This window comes from Erpetoichthys calabaricus, chromosome 16 (genome assembly GCF_900747795.2).
Source record: "Erpetoichthys calabaricus chromosome 16, fErpCal1.3, whole genome shotgun sequence".
Classification (NCBI taxonomy): domain Eukaryota; kingdom Metazoa; phylum Chordata; class Cladistia; order Polypteriformes; family Polypteridae; genus Erpetoichthys; species Erpetoichthys calabaricus.
Genome location: NC_041409.2, coordinates 81,873,810 through 81,895,976, shown reverse-complemented (window position 1 = coordinate 81,895,976; position 22,167 = coordinate 81,873,810). Strand labels below are relative to the sequence as shown.

The 22,167-nt window shown below is 38.3% G+C and overlaps 1 protein-coding gene across 2 annotated transcripts in view; it reads left to right on the top strand.

The window, feature by feature from the left end:
• The window catches only part of ino80 (INO80 complex ATPase subunit), a 191,659-nt gene that overhangs the window by 153,905 nt on the left and 15,587 nt on the right, over positions 1 to 22,167 (top strand). For both annotated transcript variants that reach the window (XM_051919982.1, XM_028821952.2), the window contains exons 28-32: positions 11,291 to 11,385; positions 16,588 to 16,660; positions 19,163 to 19,321; positions 19,810 to 19,912; positions 20,767 to 20,855. In XM_051919982.1, coding sequence (XP_051775942.1) covers positions 11,291 to 11,385; positions 16,588 to 16,660; positions 19,163 to 19,321; positions 19,810 to 19,912; positions 20,767 to 20,855 — 519 coding nt within the window. The remainder of the gene's footprint in view (positions 1 to 11,290; positions 11,386 to 16,587; positions 16,661 to 19,162; positions 19,322 to 19,809; positions 19,913 to 20,766; positions 20,856 to 22,167) is intronic.

Sequence of the window (22,167 nt, the reverse complement as noted above, 5' to 3'; positions counted from 1 at the left end):
GCATGAACGCAATAAATGCCACACACAGCATCACTCAGAGTGAGAGTCTCAGCTTTCCAATTAATGTCATAGCCATGTTGAGGCAGGCTTTTTTGAAATAAACATCCATAAAGTTTAAGGCCATTTGGGAGAATAGGTCAGCGACCCAAAGCATTAGCCTTATATTTAAAGCTTAAGAAAAAATGGGTCTGCAAAATGATGTTGTTTGAATTTTTCAGGGCGTCCAATTGAATTTGTGTTTATCCTGTTAACATAACCCACGGGTACACAATATTGAGAGTGAAACGGCAACAAGGAGCCTACAGCATACTGTTCTGCATTTGATATGACAGACCCACTCCTTTTACTGCTGTATCATTTATTTTTTTCTTTTTGTTAATTACTGAACTCCTGTCCAGCCTTTTTATTTCCTTTTTTACTTCTCTTTTTGTTCTACAGTCTGTTCCTTATTATTAAAATGCTGTTAATATATGCTGTGGAGTCATTTATGTGTTCCATGTCAGAAGTTTAAACTGAGACCTCAAAGTCATTTCTGGTCCTGCTTTTGCACTCTGTTTCTGCAAACTCTCTCATGTCTTCCATAGATTGCAGACCAACCTGAATCTAATTCTAAACATTTTTTGCAATTATTTTACAACTGCAAGGATAATCTGAGAACAGCATTATGGGCGTTATAAAGTGTGTCTGTTTTCCTTTACTGGTATTTGATCTTTTGTTACTGAGCATTACCTCACCATTTGCCATTAGGAGTGCAAGTGGAAACAGAAGGAAATGAGTTAATTTTTCAGCCAGTGAACCACTCTGTGTTAGTGGCAGCTGTGCTAACTCTATTTCTAAGTGAAAGGTTAAGGGTTTACACATTTTACTGAGAGATGCCACCCAGAAGACGGAGGGGGTCTGTGGGTCAGATATAGGAGAATATATCTTAATCACCATGGATGTTATTCTACATTGAATATATGAACTATCTTTATCCCCCAAGTTAGTTGGCATGAATACATGTAAGATTGCCATATACAGTAGCTGACATCTTGAGATGGTGGCCCTTTGTAGCCAACGGATTAAAGTGTGCCACTGTGATCTGTGAGGTTTATTACGTACACATTATTTTGTTAAAAATGGGTAATTGAGGCCATAAATAAATACAGCTGAAACCACACAAATCAGCTGACAAGGACAATCTGAATGGGAGATGGAAGACGACTCAGGCAGGCTATTTAAAAGTGCTGATGTGTCCTGTTTGGAGATTGTCAATATATGGCCAGGGGACACTGTCTGCTATCTAGAGTGTCGTTTAGAGTGAATCCCATTTTTGGCAAATGGAGCATGCGCCCCCTGCCGGATATACCCTCTATCTACTCCAAAGGCTTCTTTGTGATATTCTTACCTTATACACCCATTATTCATTAAGGTTCCAAACTTCTGAAAGACTTTCCTTATTAGGCTCCATGTTAGCATTGAACTCGTATCTGAATATCCACTTTTATTACCCTTGTGTTTTAAATCCACTATTTCTGCAGCCTGGTGGTAGTGTTTAAATGCACATTCAATTTTATTTTTTATTTTTGCTAACTCTTTCCAGCATTTACAGTATGTTTATGTATTTTGTGGCATATGCTAATTATGTTTGCACATTCTTCACGTTTCCACCTTTACTTTCCCTGTGTTGTACTGGGATTCTCCTCTCACATCTTCAAGATGGTCAGACTCCGAATTGTCCTCTAGGCTGATACTCCTTCCAGGGCTGATTCTTGCCTTGTGGCCAGTGCTGTCCAACTCAAAATCACAGTCATTCCCAGCAATGCAGGTCCACCCTTGAGTAATGACATCTGCTAATTAAAGAATTATAACTCTAATTAAATAGATTCAATTATTTAATGGCCAGATGGCTGTTATCTTTGATGAAATTCTTTTGTCCCTTGTAAAGTGACTAATGGTGGTATTCTTTTTGCAAAATGGTACATTAATTCATTCTGGGCCATTAAAATCATTCGCTGTGCAGTTGCCAGAGGTTCAATGTACTATTCCGTACGATACAATTTAAGTATGAGAATTAAAGAACTTCTGATGATTAGCCTCTCAAGTACTTGGCACTGCATATACAGTACATCTCATACTTGGATTCATGAGAGACCCTGGAGTTTGGTTTCATTGGTTGTTTCCTTTTTTTTTTTTTTATTTTACACATTTTTTTTTAAAATTTTGTATCCGTTAATACCAAACTTTATATTGCTACCAAGCTGTTAACACCTATTGATGTGTGAAGTGGTCTTGCTTTGTTCCAGTCTTTTACCTCATGTTGCAGTTACTTGCGTAGACCAGCAGATGGCTGTCTAAGTCTTCAGCATGTGCTATTGTCCCATAAACAGACTACCATATCTATCAAGCTACTGCATGCCTTTTGTCAATTTATGAAATTAACATCTGAAAGATAAATGCAAATGTATTTTTCATTCAATAATTTTATTCAGCAACTTTTTTTTTTAACAAGCGTGCAACCGTGGTGAAGTGACTAAGGTACAGAACTGTAAACCCCACATTAAGTCATTTTGCAAGTCACCAAACCGACCAGAGCTCACATTAACATACTTAACTTGATCCGTCAGTTACTGTGAATGAAAATGTTAAGCCACATAAATAAAGCAAATGGTGATTTAAGTGTCAGATGTGTATGTGAGTTTAGGTTAAAATAAATAGACACTATTTAAATAAAACAAAGCACAATATATCAAGATTTTTAAATAGTAATCCACTTCTGGCACTGGTTAAATTCATTTCATGGTTGCATGGAGCTGGAGTGTGTGATGACAGCATTGGGTGCAAGCAGAAACTGCCCCTAGATGGGATAATAATAATAATAATAATTCATTACATTTATATAGCGCTTTTCTCAGTACTCAAAGCGCTATCCACACAGGGAGGAAACGGGAAGCGAACCCACAATCTTCCACAGTCTCCTTACTGCAAAGCAGCAGCACTACCACTGCGCCACCTTTTACTGGGCACAATCATTCAGTGACATTTCTGCAAACTTCTTCTGTTAGAGAGGCTAGTTAATTCCTTTTTGAATATTAAATACATTGAGATTTTTCCCTTTGCCTTTATGGATTTTATGTGAAGACTTTGGATAGATGGGTGCACTTTAAACATGAAAATGGCAGTAAGATAAGCTGTTTTATTCCTAAAAAATAATATTTATAATAAGGTGAAGTAGTCATTATTAATTATGCCTTTCATTGTTCATTCAGACAGCACAGTAACATAATGGTTAGCACTGCTGCTTCATGGATTCCCATGTCTAGTCATTGACAGTGTGGAGTTTGCTAGTAATTGACAGTGTGGAGTTTGCATGTTCTCCCTTGCTCGGTTTGTGTTTTTCTCCTTCATCACCAAAGTCATACAGATTAGATAAATTCTGAGTCTCTGTGATTACACGTGGGCCCTGTGATGGGCCGGCAGTCTCTCCACCATTATTTCCAGCATTATAACCAGTGCTGCTAGGAATACATTTTGGCCCCAAGCATCTCAGAATTGGATCGAGTGAATTTGAGAACATTTTGTTATCATTCATATATGTTTATTGTCTGAACCAGCTTATTCTTTTACAGTAAGTAGCCTGTACTGGTAGTAGTTGGTACAAGGCAGGAAGAAACTCTGGTCAAGTCTCAAAGTCACACTCCTAAATACATAGCTGCACTTACTTATACAGTGCTAATTTAGAGACATGGACTTTGGAAAGAAGCTGTCAAGCGAACACAGGCAGAACAGGTGAATTCCATGCCAGTACTACCAGTGGGATTTGAGTCTAGGACATGGCGCTAACCAAAGCACCAACATTCTGCCTGAATGTTTTTTTTTTTTCATTTTTTAAAATTGTGTTTTGATATAAATAATCATTATTAAGAAAAAAAACAAATAATGTCATCTTTTGAATGGACGCTCCTATGAGAAGGTGACAGAGCTCTTTTTCAGCAGCATGGTTGCTGTCATAGTTTCGTCTTGCCCAAAACACTTGCCTCTTTCATTTTCTCTTTCTTCTTATCACTTTGGGAAGACTGTCATCCACTTCTTCCCAGATGAATTATTAATGTGTGTTTCAAAGTAAATGATACTGTTTTTTCTGGATTTAAAAAAAATCAATTTTTGGAGTTAAGATTTGTTTCTTGTAAAGCATCTGATATCTGATCAGCTAGGAAAAATCATACGATTAATTTACAGTTAGTAACTTGTGTTACAAGCTGATCTTCAGGGACCATGCCTAAAACCTCTTAGTTTTCTCTTAATTTATTTAATTTTTTTTATTAAATCCCAACTTTACTTTATTCCTGTCAATATCTTCAAACCCAACAATTAATTAAAGCCAGCAGCAGGGTATTGAAATTATAAAAATCATCTTGATCAGGTTGTAAGTGGTTCCCTGTGGTGGTTTCCTGTTTATTATCCTGTTTGACATGAAAAATGCATACCCTGCTACCAACAGCTCCAGCATTTCCAGTTTTTATCCAGCAGGTGGTGTTGTGCTAAGTCCTATACTCTTTATATGGATTTTTTTAGAAATACTGCAGAATCCTTTCACAGTTTAAAAGCATAAATGCAAGATGACTGGTGATCTTAAACTGCTCCGATCTGAGTGATGGTGGATGAGTCTACTAATGAATGGCTGGAGTTTGTTCCTGTCTTGTTGCTTATATCTCTGGCTCATGTCAATCAAAGAAAAGAGAGAGTGGGTTTGGAATATAGTAACAGTAATAGTACTAATATTGTCACATAGAGTACAGTTAAACTCTTATTTGTACGTCTGGCCACTATGGGACATGCAACCTAATTTGATGGCATTTGGTGTGCCACAGCAAGTTATTTGCTAGAAATTGTAAATGTGTACTGGTCTCTTATAATGCAGTATAACTGTTAGTATAATAATGTATAATAGTTTACCAAAGTCCTGACAAGGTTTTTGTTTTAAAATTATAGAAATCTAGGTGGCTGCTTGCTTCCCTCACCCACCCCCAGGTTTGGTTTACCAGATATACAATTTAAAGAGATTATTTCATGGGAATTGTTACATATGCATTATTTTCACTTTTACTTTAAAACTTTTGTAAAAACAATATTTGTCCTTTATTTCCGGCCCCGGGCACTTTCTCGTGGGACGTATTATGCTGCTCGCATTGTGAAGGTAGGGGGGCTGAACTCACACTAAGGAGATGCGGTCAGAACAGCTGCTGGCTTGCTGCTGCTGCTGGCAAGCTGCATGCTCTGCTTGTTGCGCTGCACGTCGTTCATTTAAAATCCTGTACAGCAGCTGTCCTTTTGCCACTTCGTGTCTCTGCCGCTCGCATTGTGAACGGGGTATTGGGGGCTGAATGCATGCTAAGGAGAAGTGCTCGGATCATCTGCTGGCTTGCTGGGTGCTGCAGCTGGCGTGCTGCTTATTCTGCTTGTCGTTGTTTTAAGAGCTGGGAGCCCATGAAGTGTGTCTGCCAAAAGCATTCCAACAACTGCTAGGTTAGATGTCCATGAACTTGTTTTAAATTGTTTGTAAGTAGGGCGTGACGTGCAAAAGTAACCGTCTCACGGGTTTTGCTTCCTAAGGTTGTAATGTCTAATCTCGCGTGACGTCAAAGTGTCTCTCCGAGATGATCACGTCTCATGTGTTGTCAAAGTGTCTCTCCGAGATGATCACGTCTCAATTGCTTCACTCAAACCCCCCGGAGGAATGGGGGAGCTGAACGATCGCTAAGGAGATGCGGATGGATCAGCTTCTGGCTTTGTGCTGCTGCCGAGGTGCATGTTCTGCTTGTCGCGCTGCGCAGCTGTCCTTTTGTCTCACTGCCTTGTCTCACGGGACGTCAAATTGTCTTCCGAGAAGATCATGCATTGTCTCCCTCCCAAGATTTTTTTTTATAATAATATAATAATTATGTAATAATTTTTTTTATAATAGGGAGATGTACAGAACATTTGTACATGCAGATGAGTCACTATAACAAGAACTTTCATATGACTTTATCCAATCACATAAATATTTCTATGCACAAGCAGGTACATTTGTGTGCTTTTAATATTTCTTTGGTCCCCCTAAAACCCCAAATTTGATCAAGTTACTTTAAGAATATTATTTTATGCTATGTCTCTTTGCTATGTGAATTCTCATTGAGCTGAATGTTTGAACGTGCAAGCATATTGTGGGACCAGTGGCTTCTGCTTTTACATTTGTAAGCAAATCGTAAGACCACATCCATGGGAAGCCCTTCATACTACCAGACTCAGTCCACCATAATTGTATGTAACAGTGTGCTCAAATATTTATGAACATACTGTCTTACTGTCAGCTGTTTATTTTGTAAAAATTATTCTCTTTTGTGCTAACAAAATTGTGCATGAGCAATATGTATAAATATAAAAGTGAAGACATATTGCTGTATATACAATGTTCTGACTTTTCCCTTGTTTCATGTTTTTACAGGACAAACTCAAAGCTTTTCTACTTTCATATTATGTAAATTCATGTACCATAATGCTGCACAATTACTACTGATGCTGCTGTCTGCCCCTATAATGCGTTAAAAGCAACAAGACTTGTCAGGAATATTTAGCAAGCTTTTGGGATTAAATGTTGAATTAAAATACCCTTTTATCCTTTGTCACTTTTCATTTTATGTGAATACACCCACTATATAAATAACCCACTAAATCTAGATAAGGCACCCACGTGTTCATTCAGTACTAACAGTCTATTCTTCTATAAATTTTTTAGACTTTATTTAATTTTTGGGTCACAGAGAACTGGAGCGTGTCTTGCTATTATCAGGAAGAAAACAGGACCCCTCCCTGTGTGGTGCTCCATCACAAGGCTCATTTACACACACACACTCATACTCACTCATACTGGGCCAATTTAGAGTCACCAGTCAAACAAATCTGCATGTCTTTTGGGATATTGGATGTCACCCTGGTGGGAAAATTCCCATGGACATGGTGAAAAGTTTTAAAATGAACGAGCCTTTCTTTTGAAAGAGCTTCAATTCATTGACTTTTGTGGAATTTCAAGCATGAAGTGCTTGTCTCAGGTCCATACTGAACATGTACAGTATGACATGACCATACCAAACTCTAACCTGATTTTTATTTCAGCCATTCTAATGTAGATCTTGTTGGTGTATCTTGGATCGTTGACTTGCTTCGTGGTCCAGCTGCACATCAGCTAATGGGTGGAATGCCTGAAGAATTTTTATGTACAGAGCAGAAGTCATGGCTCCTTCAGTGATGTCAAGTTATCTATTCATCCATCCATCCATCCATCAATCCATGCATTCTTTTTCCAAACCTGCTTCAAGTTGTTCATGTGCTAGACAATCATCTCCCAGTTGTGACATTGCCATAATGTATGCTTAGTCATTTGTTTGATGGTCTTACTGCAGAATACAGTACCAGCTTTATCCAGACATACTGAGGTCCATGTTGGGCATGAAGTTCCACATTTGACTTATATGTTCACGGACAATGCTTTGAGAGATTCAGGGCTGGTTTATACTTCAAGCTCAGAATGTGTACACATCATGGCTGCCACATGTTCCCAGCGTTCATTTGACGCATCCTCTGAGCATGCCCTCAGAAATTAACGCGATGCGTGCGCAAGTTGCAATACCAGCAAAAAGTTGGGGGGCGCAGTGTGATAAAAGTTGGAATGTGACGTCAGAGTCTCTGTTTACCATCTACATGTAACAGAAAGCTGCTTTGAGGATCCTGCGAGATTGATGTGCATGCTTCGATGTTTGATAAATGGATCGATGTGGTGAAGCAAAATGCCAACATACAGATGCATTTATGGTGCTTTTATTTTCAAGCGTTGCATATTCCCGATTGTAATGACACGATACATTTTAAAAGTCTCACATACCATCTTTTGTGCCGTCTTTTTTTTGGGGCTTCCTCCCGACCTGACAGCAGCAATCACCACACAGAACACATTAAATGTATGATATTCCAACTCTCTGCACATTTAAAATCCTTAGATTTATACTTGATATCACTTTCATGATGAAATGCATTAAAGTATGTATGTTACATTTTACAGATAAATCGTTAATTTCGTTTAAATAATGAATACTATTAATAATTACACAAATGGGGATGACATGGTGGCGGAGTGGTCACGCTGCTGTCTCGCAGAGAGTCACGTCGCTGGTATTCCTTGCCTGGAGTTTGCATGTTTTCCTGCTGGGTTTCCACAGTGTGCTCTGGTTTCCTTCCAAAGATATGCAGATTTGGTGACACTGAAATTACGCTAGTGTATGTGAGCGCTTGTATTCGCCTTGCGATGAGCTGATGCCCATCCAGGGATTGTTTCTGCCTTGCTTGGTGGATTGGGCACATCCCTGGATTGATGGATTTAATCATTAAGCATCCTTTTCAGAGATATTGCGGTAAGGTGTCATCGGAATTTAATGGATGTTCCAGGCAATTTACAGCACAGCAAAGCCGAACCTGTTCTCACCGTGATAATGTCTTGCACTGCCACCTGGTGGATTTTTCCAGATTTACATAAAGTACACATGCAAGTATAAACAGTAAAACGCTTGCGTAGCAGGAGTGTCCGCTGGAGCATACATCGCGTCGCGTGAAGTATAAACCTGGCCTCAGGAGGACGGCCTCTGTAGAGAAGAATTTACACTTTTATTAAACTTTCTCCACTTAAAAAGTATGACAATTATGAAGGTTCCTTGGAGTCCCTGCACTTTAGATGGCTTTGTAACCCATTTACAGACTCATGCAGATTAACTAAAATTGAATTTTGGTACTCTCTTTTGATGGTAGCACAATTTTCCTCTAAATTCTTTGTGCTACCACCTTGACTCTGATAGTAGTAGGGCTGGCCAAAATAAACCTAATTGGGAATAAAGTATAGTGGACCTGACACTATCAACTGCCAAACAGTGTTCAGAAGCCATTAAGAAGGCTAACAAAATTTGAGGTTATAGCGCCTTGATGTGCAGAGTACACATCCATGGAAGTTATAGTGAAGATTTATAGAACACTGGTGAGGCCTAATCTGGAGTGTTGTGTGCAGTTTTGGTCTCCTGGCTACAAAAAGGACATAGCAGTGCTGGAAAAAGTCCAGAGAAGAGCAACCAGGCCGATTCTAGGGCTACAGGGGATGAGTTATATAGAAAGTTTAAAAGAGCCGAGCCTTTACAGTTTAGGCAAAATGAGATTAGGAGGAGACATTGAAGTGTTTAAAATTCAACTATTAAAATAAAACTGTTATTTTAAAATGAGTTAATCAAGAATATGGGGACACAGTTGGAAATCTGTTAAGGGTAAATTTCGCACATACATTAGCAAGTTTTTCTTTCCACAGAGAACCACAGACACATGAAATAAGTGACCAAGTAGTGTAGTAGACAGTAGGACTTTAGAGACTCAACTTGAGGTTATTTTAGAAGAATTAAAGTGGAGAGGAATGTCAAGATTTGCCGGGCTGAATAGCCTGTTCTCATCTAGGTTGTTTTAATGTTATAGTTTGGCATAAAATATCTATTTATACTGGTGTTTGATGTTGTCCTAAACTGCATTGCTTGGAGTCCAACATTATTGCTACTTTCTAATTTATTACTGTATTTATTAAATAAAATGAATTACCTATCCATCTATCTAATCTCCATTTTATTGTTTAAGAACAACTTAAGATTTTTTGAAATGATTATGTAGGCTTCTGGAAATCAAGAGAAGCAAGTAACTTGTCACTTTCAATGGTTGTAGTAAATTGCTGAACAAATCTGGGAGGTTAAAATTCCTGTGGCTGATTTGCAGTTAGGAACTCTAGGAACTCCTGTGTAAATAATTTTTAACTCCTTGAAAAATCAGATTAGTCCAGTTCTGTTTCTATGCTTAATCCTGTTTCTTCTAGTGTATTTGCTTCCCTCAAGGAAATTGTGTCAGAGGTACCTTGTTTTTATTTCTCTTAGTGCATTGTACACCTACGTCATACCTCTGATGAATGATCATCTGTTTATTCATCCTTTCAGTTTCCATTATAGTGCATGTGGGAGCCAAAACAATCCTTGTAGTTTCAGTAGCAAAACAAGCACCAGTTCCAGATAACAGTTCTGTCTGGCACGTGATGTGCTCAGTTTTAACCAGAGTGTTGTTGATACATACAGACATACTTCCTTCAGCAAAGTGTGAATTATACCTTGGCATTTGTGGTATCTTTTGAGGGTTATACTTATCTTGTCACAAGAGTAATATAAGAGATCAAGGTTTAGGCCCATAAGGTGGCATTACTGTCTATAACTATATTTTAATATTTCATAGGAATTCCCCTTACATGAACATAGACAAAAACCACAGAAAACTGGGTCTAGTTGAATTTGACGGAGCCCATGAAGTAGAGAGGTGATGCCTTGTCCTAATTCATGAAAACACAAAAAGCATAGCTTCTGTCATCACTTTATTAGCCACCTATGCATAGCATAGCTGAAAGTAAAATGCAGCTTGTACTAGAAATGAGTGACAGAACAGTTTTATTTTTTCATGAAACATAAGTATATTTTTAATTTATATAACTAAAACTAGCTGCGCTACCCATCTAGGATGAGTTGAAATCTAAGTCATCAACAGAGATCTCATCTTTAATATTTGCAGTTTACCATTCAATACATATGTCTCTGTTGTATGCAAATTTGACATGGGATTCATTAAAGCAGTATTAATGTTTTGATGCACCATCTTTTGGAAAGATGGAGACATAGCAACCAGACCTTCACACAGATACACATATACTTATTTTTTTATTAAGGTGGATGGTTAATTCATAAATATTCCCCCTAAACCTTTACAAATGATCCTTTCAGGGGAGCTTATGCCTCATTCAGAGATATGAGCTTGGTGAACCCCTCCATTAATCGATTGCTCTGAATTTTGTGCCATACCCTGTAGATACCAACATGTCTTTGTCAAATGTTATTTAACTTGTTCGCTTTCTTCTTCATATCTGGGAAAAAATCCAAGCGTCTCTTGTCAAATGCTTGGATTGAGCTAAACAAAGTATAAAAATATATTGTCAAAATGAACTTAATGAAAAAGACTCAATCTGTAACTCTAATTTATAAAGCTGTATGCTGTAACTAGCCAGGGCGTCAGACGCCCCACAGTTCAGTCATTTACCTTCTGTAAAACTGAATGAGAAAAATAAGTGCCATGCAGTTCCACCTATGCTTTAGTTGTCTTGAAATTTTCAAACACTGCAGATTTTCTAATAGATGTTATTTTTAACTTTTTTTTTCAGGAATATATGGTTTATCGCAAGCATACGTACATGAGACTAGATGGATCCTCAAAAATTTCTGAGAGGCGAGACATGGTGGCAGATTTCCAGAGCCGGTAAGACTAATGCAGATCATAGTTTCCACTAAAGTTCAGGAATGGCCACCAGTTTCTAATGAGTCCAAAAAGGACATGAAACTGCGCCTGTAGCTGCTCACTTACCTTTTGCGAAGTGTCTACCAAACACACTGTATTCTAACAAAAAATCCACAATCTTAATTTGAATTTTGCTCCTGTGTGAAGTAAATTTAAGTATGTACACTGTGAACCTTTTATTTTTTTATTAAACTAAATTGTTATTGTTAAATCCATAAAATGTTTTGTTTATTACACACTTTAAGGCACTCAGTTTATTAAAACATATATATATATATATATATATATATATACACACACACACATATATATTCAATTGAAACACTAGCAGGTGTTGTAGTGCATTTGGGACATGTTAAAAAAGGTGATGTCCTCTTTTACACAAAGGAAAGAAAGATGCGTTAAGTTTAAAATAAAGTGAAAACACACAAGGATATCAGCAGATCACAGTGGAGGGAGGCAAACTTCAAGTCCTCCGGCTAACACTAGGACATACAAATTACCACTTTTTGTAAGGTGGCCTAAAACCATTATTATACATTTTGATGTAAATAGAAAATATTTTTTTATTTGAATAGATAAACATATTTTAGTCTACTTTTGCACATTTGTCTGATAACTATTTCAGCTAATCAGAGCCTAAATTGAATATATGTGCAGCACTTGGCCATCTTTATTTAGATCTAGCACCCTTTTGATTGGAGCACCGAGACTCTTCTTCGACAAATGGAAATGCAAGTGATGGTACTACGTTCATAAACATTCAATCACATTGTTGTACACTAGTGACGCACATTGAATCTGGTAGTATGAGGTGAATTACACAGTTGTGTTTGGCTTGATCAGTGACTGCATGTCCATAGGTAGAACCCTAAAGCCACTTCACTTCATAATGAGTTGGCATGTCTGTCCGTTTAATCTCTGTGAATGTTTACATACCAAAGATATTTAATATTACATAAGATAAAATCCTGATAACCACTTATTGAAATTCATGGTCACAAAGAGGTTTTAAAGCACAAAAAAATCTACTTCTCCATTGAAATTCTTGCATATTCAGTTAATATCACACACGTTATTATTGTAGGGAGGACATGTTATTCATTAGCAGAAATGAACCATGCAAAGCTGGTTGGAAGAGCTAACAGAGAAGTGCTCAAAACATTTTTTCTAAAATGAAATATCATAGCAAAGAAACTACTTGTTGCAGTGACTCATCTCTATGTACCACACATTTATCTGCTGTTAATTTAAATAAGCATCATTAAAAAAACATCCGGCGCCGCCGTGAGTGGCAGCCTTTTCAGCAGCTCCGTGTATGACTGTATATGTATGTGTACTTTTCTACTTTTATTTTTCTATTTTTATTTATTGATCACTCCTATTACTTTATTTTATGTGGATTCGTTCCCTGGACACACTTACTTTTACAACGTGGGCATGGATTTTTACACGCCGAGACTCGCATATTCAAGTACTCAACTTCGAGCGCTGAGAACAAATGCCAGTGCCGGTGTGGTTCCCTATTTACCTGACGAGGTAAGAAGGTGGTATCGTGGCAGCAGAGCCGGCACTAAGCTAAAAATGAAGCGGCTTGCGAGAAAGTGGCGTTTCAAGCCTTCGGTGCCTTCTGTGATTCTGGGGAATGTAAACTCAATCTCAAATAAGATCGACGAACTGGCTGCGCTGGTGAAAAATGTCAGGACCTACAGAGAATGCAGTTTGTTGTGTTTTTGCGAAACCTGGCTAAATAACACCATCCCAGATGCCAACGTGGAGCTACCCGGGTTTAGCACAGTTAGAGCGGACAGAGATGCAAGTACCTGTGGGAAGCACAAAGGAGGAGGACTCGCTCTCTATGTTAATACACGGTGGTGTAACTCTGGACACATTAACGTCAAAATCTCCACTTGCTGCAGGGATATCGAACTGTTGGCCGTAAGTTTACGTCCCTACTACTTGCCCAGAGAGTTTGGACATGTCATTGTTGTCATCGTGTATATTCCTCCTCGGGCGGACGAGGAGTCAGCGAGTGACATCATCCATTCTGCTGTTGCTAAGTTACAAACGCAGCACCCTGAGGCGCTTGTGCTAATCGCTGGAGACTTTAACCATGTGACGCTGGACAAAACATTACCTGCATTCTCCCAGTATGTGGACTGTAACACCCGGGGAAATAAGACTATTGATTTACTGTATGCAAACGTTAAAGACGCATACAGCGCCACCCCGCTGCCTGCGCTTGGGAAAGCAGATCATAACCTGGTTCTGCTTCAGCCTCACTATAAACCAAAAGTGAGAGTCCTACCTGTAACCACACGATCATTCAGGAAGTGGACCCCGGAGGCTGAGAATACTCTGAGAGAACTTTTTGGAACTACAGACTGGGATATCCTGCAGGGATCTCATAATGAAAACATTGAGGAAGTTGTTGACTGCACTACTGACTACATCAACTTCTGTATGGACATTGTAGTTCCAGTAAGAAGTGTACGCTGCTATGCTAACAACAAGCCATGGATTACAAGTGACATCAAGGGCCTTTTGAACCAGAAGAAAAGGGCTTTTAAAAACGGTGATCAGCATGAGCTCAAGTGCGTGCAGAAGGAACTCCGAGTCCAGCTCAGGGCGGCGAAGGAGCAGTACAGGAGAAAGCTGGAGCAGAAGTTGCAGAATAACAGCATGAAGGAAGTGTGGGATGGGATGAAGATCATCACTGGCTGCAGCTCGAAGCGGGGTACCACCATTGAGAGAGACGTGAAGAGAGCAAACCAAATGAACAACTTCTTTAACAGGTTTGACCACCCTAACCCACTCTCACACTCACCTCGGAGTATTGCACCCTCCACACATCCTTCTGCTGATACCAGCATAGGAAAGACATCCCCACCCATAATTACAACAGCGCAAGTGAGCAAAGAGCTGAGGAGACTTCGTGCCAGCAAAGCAGCGGGTCCAGATGGAGTATCGCCACGACTGCTGAAGGTCTGTGCATCGGAGCTGGGGGGCCCTCTACAGCGCATCTTCAACCTGAGCCTGGAACAGGGGAAAGTCCCGAGGCTTTGGAAAACATCTTGTATCACCCCAATCCCAAAGGTATCACGTCCTAGTGAGCTGAATGACTTTCGGCCTGTTGCTCTGACATCACATGTGATGAAGACCATGGAGAGGCTGCTGCTTCACCACCTTAGGCCACAGGTTCAACACGCCCTCGACCCTCTGCAGTTTGCATATCAGGAGAAGGTGGGAGCAGAGGATGCCATCATCTATATGCTACACCGATCCCTCTCTCACTTGGACAGAGGTAGTGGTGCTGTAAGAATTATGTTTCTAGACTTCTCTAGCGCCTTCAACACAATCCAACCTCTGCTCCTTAGGGACAAGCTGACAGAGATGGGATTAGATTCATACCTAGTGGCATGGATCGTGGACTATCTTAAAGACAGACCTCAGTATGTGCGTCTTGGGAACTGCACGTCTGACATTGTGGTCAGCAACACAGGAGCGCCACAGGGGACTGTACTTTCTCCGGTCCTGTTCAGCCTATATACATCGGACTTCCAATACAACTCGGAGTCCTGCCATGTGCAAAAGTTCGCTGATGACACTGCTATCGTGGGCTGCATCAGGAATGGGCTGGAGGAGGAGTATAGGGACCTAATCAATGACTTTGTTAAATGGTGCGACTCAAACCACCTACACCTGAACACCAGCAAAACCAAAGAGCTGGTGGTGGATTTTAGGAGGCCCAGACCCCTCATGGACCCAGTGATCATCAGAGATGACTGTGTGCAGATGGTGCAGACCTATAAATATCTGGGAGTGCAGCTGGATGATAAATTAGACTGGACTGCCAATACTGATGCGCTGTGCAAGAAAGGACAGAGCCGGTTATACTACCTTAGAAGGCTGGCGTCCTTCAACATCTGCAATAAGATGATGCAGATGTTCTATCAAACAGTTGTGGCGAGCGCCCTCTTCTACGCAGTGGTGTGCTGGGGAGGCAGCATTAAGAGGAAAGACGCCTCACGTCTGGACAAACTGGTGAGGAAGGCAAGCTCTATTGTTGGCATGGAGCTGGACAGTTTAACATCTGTGGCAGAGCAAAGGGCGCTCAGCAGGCTCCTATCAATTATGGAGAATCCACTGCATCCACTTAATAATGTCATCTCCAGACAGAAGAGCAGTTTCAGCGACAGACTGCTGTCACTGTCCTGCTCCACAGACAGATTGAGGAGATCGTTTCTCCCCCAAACTATGCGACTCTTTAATTCCACCCAGAGGGGTAAACGTTAACATTCAACATTATACATAGTTATTGTCTGTTTTTCTGTTTTTCACCTGCATTGTTGTCATTCTTTAATTTAATATTATTTATTGTATCAGTATGCTGCTGCTGAAGAATGTGAATTTCCCATTGGGATTAATAAAGTATCTATCTATCTATCTATCTATCTATCTATCTATCTATCTATCTATCTATCTATCTATCTATCTATCTGTCTGTCTGTCTGTCTGTCTGTCTGTCTGTCTGTCTGTCTGTCTGTCTGTCTGTCTGTCTGTCTGTCTGTCTGTCTATCTATCTATCATGTTCTACAGAAACTCTTCAAGACATTTTCTACCTTTATAGAATAAACATGACTTCAGTGAATTGCCCTTTGCATTATTATTGCCCCACTGTACATGTCCATTTTTTGCAAATAACTCTTTCACAGTTCTTCATTGAATGCTATTAAATAACTTATAATGTTTTAATGTTTTAGAATTTTTTTATTAAATATTTATAAAGCCACTCTACACAGTTACGAACCAGAAATAAAATGACAGGAAGTAACTCTAGCCTTTCATCTGTAGATTTACTCACCTATCCTGTCTTCACTCATACCGGGACATTTTAAAATCACCCATCAGCCATCCTTTATGTCTTTAAACTATGAGAGAACACCAGGGGATTTCTAGCAAATCCATATATACATTTACAAATATATGGGTTTCATACAAGTACTTTGGGTTTATCTTACAGTCTTAAGACAAAGGCAGTTCACTGGTGGCTTTAAAGTGACTGATTGTGGGTAAATTGACAAAATGTGATTACATAGAGACTGCAGAAATTTATGGTCAAAAACTTGTAGTCATCTTTTGTTTTTGTTTTTTTTTTCCCAGAACGGACATCTTTGTGTTCCTTTTAAGCACAAGAGCTGGTGGTTTGGGAATTAACCTAACAGCGGCTGACACTGTAAGTGTTATAAACCTTCATGCAAGAAAAGCTAGTCATTACTGGAATAAGTTTTTAGATAAAAATAAATTAGTTACAAAACTGATTACTCTGTTGAATGTATAGATAGATAGATAGATAGATAGATAGATAGATAGATAGATAGATAGATAGATAGATAGATAGATAGATAGATAGATAGATAGATAGATAGATAGATACTTTATTAATCCCAATGGGAAATTCACAATGACATAAAGACAGATTCTCGTAACTTACCACAGTATAAACAGGATAACCGAGTTTGCATAAAGAAGATAGCACTAATTGAGAATTGTTTGAAGTGATTGACTCTTTGAATTTCACCTTTTTATATACACTCTTCACTCAGCTCTCTCATATTATGCAGTTTTCATGTCTGTTGGCTTCAGAACTGACAGCAGAAATGAACTTTGTAAAACTGGTTGTAAGAGGTAACAGAGAAGTGCTCAAAAAATTATCTAAAATGCAATATCATAGCAAAAAACAATTTGTTGCAGTGGCTCATCTGTATTTACCAGACATTTATCTGCTGTTAATATAAATAAGCATCATGTTATACAGAAACTCTTCAAGACACCAGAAAAGAGTAAAATGTGTACATTAACTCCAAGGTCCAGATATAAATTGAACCAAATGGATCGGGGAGACAGCCCTAAACAAAATAAGAATATACACATATTGCTTATCCATTACTCCTCTACCAAGCCTCCCCAACTAAAGTCAAGTTTTAAAAAGTGAAAAAAAGTTTTCACCATTTTCATTGAAAAACATTGAGTTGAATGTAATACCTTTATCACACAAAGTAATGTGAAAAGTACTCCACAGCCACTGCAGAAATCCACACTTAAATATCTTGAAGGAATCCCTGAAACCAAAATTACTCCAAAGTAATTATTAAATCAGTACCACATTTCCTCAAGCCCTGCTTGCCTACTGTACATGGCTAAGCATGATAATTAAAGAAACCAGTGCAATAAAAAATGTAGAAAGGATTGCACACACAGCCAGATGCACTCATGCATACAGGCCCATGATGTTCATGCATTGGTCCTGATTGTAACATAATTTTTGCTAATAGTACAACATAATATTCACCGGTTTCAGTATCCTTCACACCTGAGGGAATGAATACACTTCTAGTAGTTAATATATTACAGAGATGGCAGTCAGCCACATTGTTATTAATGCATGTAGTTCATTTATCCTCTGCACTAAATGTGGGGTGGCCAGGATTGGTATGAAGAAGGGGATATCAATAAGGATTAGTCAGTTACCAACTTTGAAATATAGAGCAGATACTTCCATTTGTTTCTGTAACAGTTTGTCCAAAATACTCTTGCATCAGAGAACACAACTTCACCATCCAGTACAGGTGATGCCGTGCACTGGACCTGCACCATGCTGGTTTAAAACTGGAGCTGGCTTTTGGATGCCACTGTCGGATGAATGATGGTTTGTGTATAAAGTCTGCAAAACTTTCAAGTTTTTAATTTATGGGCCAGTATACAAAATTTACCATCCTCACACAAGTTGCACTATTAGAGTTGCAGTCATATTAGAATTGAGACCCACATTTTACGAATATACACGTATATAATGTATATGAATTTACACGTATATAAGGTGGTCTCTGTTCCATCCTATGGGCAGAATTATGTGTTTTTTATTTTATGCTTATATAGTGGGGGGAAATTCAGTCTACCAGAGATAAGCTAACACTGCCAGTATAAATGTACCTCTATTTTAGACTACTTATTCAATGCTTTTTTATTTAATATTTCCTTTTACTGCTTCCTTATGATAGCATCTTTAGCTTATGTTTTTCTTTTCTGACCATATCAAGCAGTACCTTTCAACCAAACCATAAAATCAAACTCGGGTTCTGAGCTTCCAAGAAGATGTTGTCAATATCCAGAAGCCTCCTTATTTAAAGTCAGGTCTCATGTGTGATGTTGGCATGATGCTTTCATTGACCCATCCCGTTCCTGAGCCTGATTGTCAGAGTGCAGAATTTTCTGTAGCATAAGACACCAGGCAGACACCTTCCCTGGATCACAGGGAGCATACATGCACTCACCAATAACAGTCTCCTTAACATTTGGGAGACAAGTAAAACCTTGTGGACATCATAACGACATTTTAAGGTTCCTTTATAAGTAAGGTGCCCTTTTTGGGATTAAGGGATACAAAAAAAATTGTGGCAAACTGTAACTAAATAATTTTTTTTCTGTTAAATAGTCTGACAAGAGAAATGGATGCAAAGCTTTAATTCCCAATAGCAAGCCTAGATAGGGATGATTGGTACAAATGCTAACTTGGCATCAGTGTCGGTTTAGTACATTAATCTGTTTAGTTGTGTTACTGTGAATAAGACACGTGTGTTCTGAATTTTCTTTTGATTAGTTTGTCCTATAACTCCTGCACAGTTGATGGAAAATTGGTATTTTTTTGTTTGTTCATTTATTTATTTATTTTTTGTAGGTCATATTTTATGACAGTGACTGGAACCCAACTGTAGATCAGCAAGCCATGGACAGAGCGCACAGGCTGGGTCAGACTAAGCAAGTGACTGTTTATCGGCTAATATGTAAGGGAACAATTGAAGAAAGAATATTACAGAGAGCAAAAGAGAAGAGTGAGGTAGGAATAAGTCTACTTAATTATACAGGGTGGTCCAGTTCTAACTATGCAACTTTTAATTCAATGCAATGCAATAATTGCATAGTTAGATCTGGACCACCCTATACTAAAGACACTGGATCATTTCTGGGAAGTAAAAAAAAACTGACAAATAACCATAATTGTATCAATGTAATATAGTAACCAATCATCATGATGATTATTAAATCAAAGTAAAATATGAGCTGTACCCATGGACTTAAAGTGCTGATATTACTCTGGTGAATTTATATTCCTTCCACAAAACTGGGCAAGTAAATATTCACCGTGGCATGTCGTCTTATGCAGATTAAATACAACATTAGAAGGCAAACCCTATGAGCTTTCTTACTTTGGCACACAGTTTATGCTATTTTATCCTTTATCTTAAGTTTATTTTTCAGTGTTTAAAGATGTGACATCATGTAGTAAAATGGAACCTTTCAGTATGTTGTAATTCTGCCTTGCAGATTCAGAGAATGGTCATCTCAGGGGGCAATTTTAAACCCGACACTCTGAAACCAAAGGAAGTGGTGAGCCTGCTTTTGGATGATGAGGAACTTGAGAAGAAATGTAAGACATTTTGTTTATATTTTGTTACTCAAAACCAAGTGGTAACATAGCTTTCAGTGCCACCTTCAGTGTCAAGGCTGAAGTCAAGTTGCATTCAGAATTTTAATGCTGCCTCCACCTCACCATTATATAACTAACAGAAATATTAGACTTAGTGGTATAATTCATTGCATTGCAAGCATTTGAAATTTTTACATTTAAGAAACCTAAAGCAACAGATTTCTCAGATTCCAAGGTCTTTTGTTATATCTGCCTTCCTCACATGTTTTATTTTGAGAGGAAAAACAGTGTGTGAGTTACTTGCAGAGCCCACCAGCACCTACCATATTTATGTTGAGCGCTGCTTCTTGTAGTGTATGGCAAGACAGTTGCCAGTTTTTAAGATTTTCTCTCATTTCAATATGGTGTAGTGGCTAAGGCATTGTAAAGTAAAAAATATATAACAAATAAATAAAAAGGTAGAGTAAGTAAGTAAACATGGATGAGTACAGGTCTTGTAAATCACTTTAGATGAAGGCATTGGCCAAAACATGAAAAAATAAACTTGTAAATTTGTTACCTACAAATGTATTTGACATTCCTGTTGGTTCCTTTTGCCATTTAATTTTGGGAGTTGCTCTTTGATTTGCAAAGTGCCTTGTGATGATTGATGCTACTTCTAGTAAGTGCTGAAAAAGATATAAACACTGACCGCTTGGCACTAATATTATAATTATAACTTTTAGTGGTGTGGATGTGAGACAGAAAAATGACACAGTTATTGACTTTCGGGAGTCATCTTATAAGGATAATTATGTCTAGGAGAGAGTGACTTACTGTATACTTAATCTTATAACTGTTATTACTTTCATCAGTACGACAGCGACAAGAAGAAAAAAGGCAACAGGAAGAGTCCAGCAAAGTAAAAGATCGCAAGAGAAAAAGAGAAAAATATGCAGAAAAGGTATGCTTTGCCAAATATGTGGTGCCATGCTAAAGACTTAACCTCATTCCTGAGCTCGGGTTGAGGTTCTTTGTGCTTTTCAGCTAATTGGGCCAATACCACAGATTGGCTTAACCACCTCCAAGCTCTTCTAAGCAACCACAACCATAAAGAGCCGTTCTTACTAATTATGTTATTTAGACAGTAATGTCTCTTGTCAGCTTCTCACAGGAGTCTGAACCTCATCGTATGTCTCTTTTGTTGTCTATTTATATTTTATTTGTTTATTATTTTTTTAGCCTTCGTTAAGACTTTATTTTCACACCTGCTTCATGAAATGGGATATGCTGGTTTTAATTTTGGAATATTCCTTCTAAATTTAACTTGCTCCACCTTAGTTGTTGTTGATATTGCACTTTTCTTTTTAACTTTAAGTTTGATTTTATCTTGAAGAGGATATACTTTTCTAGTTACTTTGCAATGAAACAACAGAAATGTTACACTTTTGACAGAAAAAACTGTGTTCACATACAATGCAAAAACCACCTGCTGCAGTTGCAAGTCTGTCTGTGTATCAGCATGGAAAGACTCAACTCGCTGGTGAGAATTTTCATTGAGATATATCAAATAGAACATTTTTGAAATTTCAAAATCTTCCATTGAAAAGCATTGCCGAGATGTGTGAACTTGTCTTATATTAAAACAGAAAAACATTCTGGGAAATTTCAATACAAATCAGCATTTTTCAATGTAACGTTGAGAAGGGTCACTTCAATTTGTATATTTTGTATATATTTTGTATACATTGCACTTTTAATCGTCCAACAACTGCTCCTGATGGCCAAGTATGTGATACTAATACAAGTCATTCAAATGCCAGTGGAGTTCACTTTTCCTGCAGCTTGAGGTAAGTTAATTGTAAAAGTAAAGTAAAAAGTTCCTTATCTAGAAATAAATGTAAGAGGAAAGGAATTATATAAGTATCACTCTGTAACCATAGAGTAAACAAATATTCATTACATGAAAAACAAACTCATGGCTGCATTATCTGCACATTATAATGATTCACAACTTCTCTGACATTATCATTTACTGGCAGAACTCCAGACCTGCTTTCCATTATTATTCTAAGCAGACAATTTTAACAACCTTAAACAGATTTTAACTGTTCTTCAGGTATGTCTTTCAAAAATGTTATATTTAAGAAATCTGACCTTCAGTTAGTCACAGAGTCTCCACAACCAACATCAGAGCATCAATCAATACTGATTTTACATCACTTGAGTTGGAATCTGCTGTCTGTGAATGCAATTCAGTCACTACAAGCCAATAT